The 3,375-nt window shown below is 36.2% G+C and overlaps 1 protein-coding gene across 1 annotated transcript; it reads right to left on the reverse strand.

Moving 5' to 3' along the window:
* Positions 1 to 516: 516 nt before the first annotated feature.
* LOC134839275 (V-type proton ATPase subunit C-like) lies at positions 517 to 3,013 on the reverse strand. The gene is made up of 2 exons (XM_063854773.1): positions 2,121 to 3,013; positions 517 to 1,206 (listed from the first exon to the last, which is right to left on the reverse strand). Exons 1-2 carry the CDS (start codon positions 3,010 to 3,012, stop codon positions 929 to 931), a joined length of 1,170 nt encoding a protein of 389 aa, XP_063710843.1. The 5' UTR covers position 3,013; the 3' UTR covers positions 517 to 928.
* Between the last annotated feature and the right edge of the window lie 362 nt (positions 3,014 to 3,375).

The raw sequence follows: 3,375 nt of genomic DNA on the forward strand, positions 1-3,375 counted from the left end.
GTAAAGAAAATCAAATCTGCCTCCTCGCATAACCGGGAATCTTAAATTTTGAAAATACTGAGTATTGAAAAGTTATTGCCTGAACGATCAGATGAGTTATCGTGAACTGTCGGTGTTTGTCCACAAATTAAAAAACACAGAAAATTTGGGAAACTCCGAGCTTGTTCAATTCATATTTAAAAACCGTTATTTCGAAACCAGCTTTTGCATGCATCTGATGATATCGAATATGATTAAAAGCCATTGTAAAAATTTTGAGGGCTTGAAATCCTCTAGTTTTCAGAAATTGATGGTTTTTGGAAACTTTTTAGGATCAACGAAAATTTTTCAAAACGTCCTTCCAAAAAAAACACGTTTTTCTAGGCTCTTTTTAAATGCTACCATAAATTTTCCACAACTCCGACTCAACTCCAAAAACATGACCCCTCAATTCGTGCTAGTTTTTGAGAAATCGCACTTTTTATGAAATTTTTGGATTGTTGCGTTTTATTCTTATCTCAAAAAAACTTGGTAAAATTAAATTAGCATATAATCGCGAGAATAAAATCGATAGTTCCGTACTGAAAATATTTGAATACAATTTAGGAAAATCATTCCAGTATACAATTAACCAAATAAGCTCAAAATTAGTTGAAACAGACTTGTGTTACTGATGCATAAATATACAGTTTACAACTAAATGAACAATTTCAGAATATCAAAGCAATTGATCAAATTGATTTCGAATACTTGATAGAAGCACCTGAGTCGAAACAGTTAAACTGCTAATCAGCTTAAATTTAAACTTGTCAAATACAACACATTTATTTTTGATCAAATGTGGTTTAAATTTAAGCTCTTATCTACGCTAAAGAATATTTAAAACTTGATTATACGACATTTCATACTCAAGATCCGTTAAAAATTTGACTTCAGTTCGTCTCGCGATTTATTTCACAATTGAACTTGCAACCGCGAAATCCAGTTTGATAGGGTAGGAGACATACGAGTAGAACTCCTCTGCCTGGAATCCGAACTGGCGCGACATCTCAATGTCCTCAGAGAGAGCTCCTCCCTCAGACTTGTCGAACTCTTTGTTCAACATGTCTCGCAGTTTTTTCTGTGTCTTGGGCCTCGGGTGCATCAAGGCAGACACGAAGTTCACGGGGAGGCCGTAACGGAGAACAGACTCGACGAACAATCGCAGGGCTTTCATGTGGATCCAAGCTGGAAATTCAAACAGACAAAAATCATTTCAAAAATTTAAATATGCCACCACTCAGACAACTTAACTCTTACTTTGGGAGACAAATTTATGGTGAACGGACTATATTATGATTTTTTGAAATTTTTAGCTCCAAAATTAACAAACATTAGAGGAAAAGAGATTAACAAACTACTGAGGAAGGAACATTAATCTTTAATTCGTGTACATCTGATCAAAAAAATTTATTATAAAAACCCTCATATTATGTAGGCAATTAACGTTGCTATTAAATACCGCTTTTTGAAATGCTAAAACTTAGCCAACAAAAAGTTGAAAAAGTGTCTATGAACTCAATGAAATCAAAACAAATGATCGACTTTCTTCTGAATATTTTTTTTAACTTTTGGAGAAAAAAGTTATCGTTGAAGCTCTGAGTTTCATGCACATTTTATGGTAATAAGTTTCTTCGTAAAACTAACCCAAAAAGAAAAATCTTGAACAAAAAACAATTTTTTTTCCAAAGGGAAATCGTTCAGCTAAAATCCATTTTCGAAACTTAAGTCGCACACGTTTTTTGTTTTTTTTTCAGTTGCAATCGGAAAGCGTAATTTGCCTTCCATTAAGCCAATGCATTGAATTTTGTATGAAATTGGAAAGAACGCCGCAAGAAAAATCAAATTTGAGCATGACTTTTCCTGTAACATAAAACCCACACAACCTAATTAAGCGTCAATAAATTGCTCATCGACTCTCAAAAACGTTAATTCACATTATCGACAAAAAATGTTCGTTCAGATTGCGTATCGTGTACGTTTGTATAGGCCTTCGCAAAAGGCTTCCTTTCAAAATGGCACCCTTTGTAGTGAGACAATCATAAAAAAAAATTTCAGAAAATTAAAATAGATGTCAACATGTGCCTGAACAATAAACTTACCTGAGAATGCTTCGCCAAATTGAATTTTCAACCAAGGCAGCAAATTCCGGTACTGTTTATCTCTTTTGTGCTCCAGCTCTTTTTGTTTCTGCTTATTTTGCGAGAGCACCTCTTCGTTGTAGGTATAATTCCTTACCATGAACTTCTTCTCTCGACACTTTTCCCTGAACGGCGCGAACTGCGCGGCAAAGAGTGTCACCGTGAATAAAGTATTTTCATGGTCACTGAAAATCATTTGAGAAGAACGTGGAACTACTTTTTCGGGCAACAAACTCTCGTACGTCTTTTTCCACTCATCTACCGCAGAGTTCGGGACTACCACCGCAGCGATGGTAAAATATTCACTATTTAAGACATGCTCCACGTGCTCCCTCTTTATAATGCCATCAAGATCCCTTGTAATCAGAGATCCAGTTTGTTGCCTGACATAAGATTGGATGCTGTTCTGAAGTGCTGTATAGTCCTGCGATTTGCTTTTCAGTTCAGATTCAATCTGCCCGACTTCTTTAACAATGTGATCCAACAAACTTTTTAGCGATTGTTGCACCGGGTACTTTGCAAAATCCCACGTGAAGTGCTCGAGATACGCTCTATATGCAGTTCGATTGGCAACCATCAAGTGGTCTTCCAAACTATCCGCCTGTGTCTCCAAGATTTCGATCAAGTATGATACCAACTTTCGCACCACTGCCTCTATGTATTGATCCTGCCTCTGCAGAACATCTGACAGCTCTACAAGCGAGTCAAGTGTACCTACTCTTAAATCGTTCAATGGAAAATTGAAACGATGACAGTTGCATCCATCGATTCGATCTTTAATACTTTTGATTCGATTGAACGTCTCTTCGGGACTCTTATCGCCAGGTGCACTAATCAACCAATATTCATGCATCACAACTGAAAGAACAAGATAAGCATGAATTAATACATTAGCACAAAAAAAATATACCAGTGTTCAGGCGTCGAAAAAATTAACTGTAAAAAACTACAACATATTTCATTTTTTTGTAGGCGAAGTTAGGATACAGCTAAATTCTAAAAATGAAGAAAATTGTGACATTCGACCAGAATGGACAAAAATGCAGACGCAGCAATTTCGAGTTTTTAGCAGAGAACCTTCCGAATTGGCGGTTTTGAAGGAATAAGAGCGTTATTCGGACGATTGGACAAATCGTGAAGGCTGAAGGATTCGGAAATTCCTAAACTTTAAAAATTCGAATTGATGACGTAACAATTTGTAACATTCGCCCGGAAG

Source organism: Symsagittifera roscoffensis, chromosome 2, assembly GCF_963678635.1.
Source record: "Symsagittifera roscoffensis chromosome 2, txSymRosc1.1, whole genome shotgun sequence".
In the NCBI taxonomy this organism is placed as follows: Eukaryota; Metazoa; Xenacoelomorpha; order Acoela; family Convolutidae; genus Symsagittifera; species Symsagittifera roscoffensis.

Bases quoted from the DNA above. Each gene is read 5' to 3' on its own strand.
- LOC134839275 (XM_063854773.1), bottom strand. From the start codon at position 3,012: ATGCATGAATATTGGTTGATTAGTGCACCTGGCGATAAGAGTCCCGAA. The intron at 1,207-2,120 runs GTAAGTTTATTG...TTGAATTTCCAG, and splicing joins ATTTGGCGAAGCATTCTCAG to CTTGGATCCACATGAAAGCC.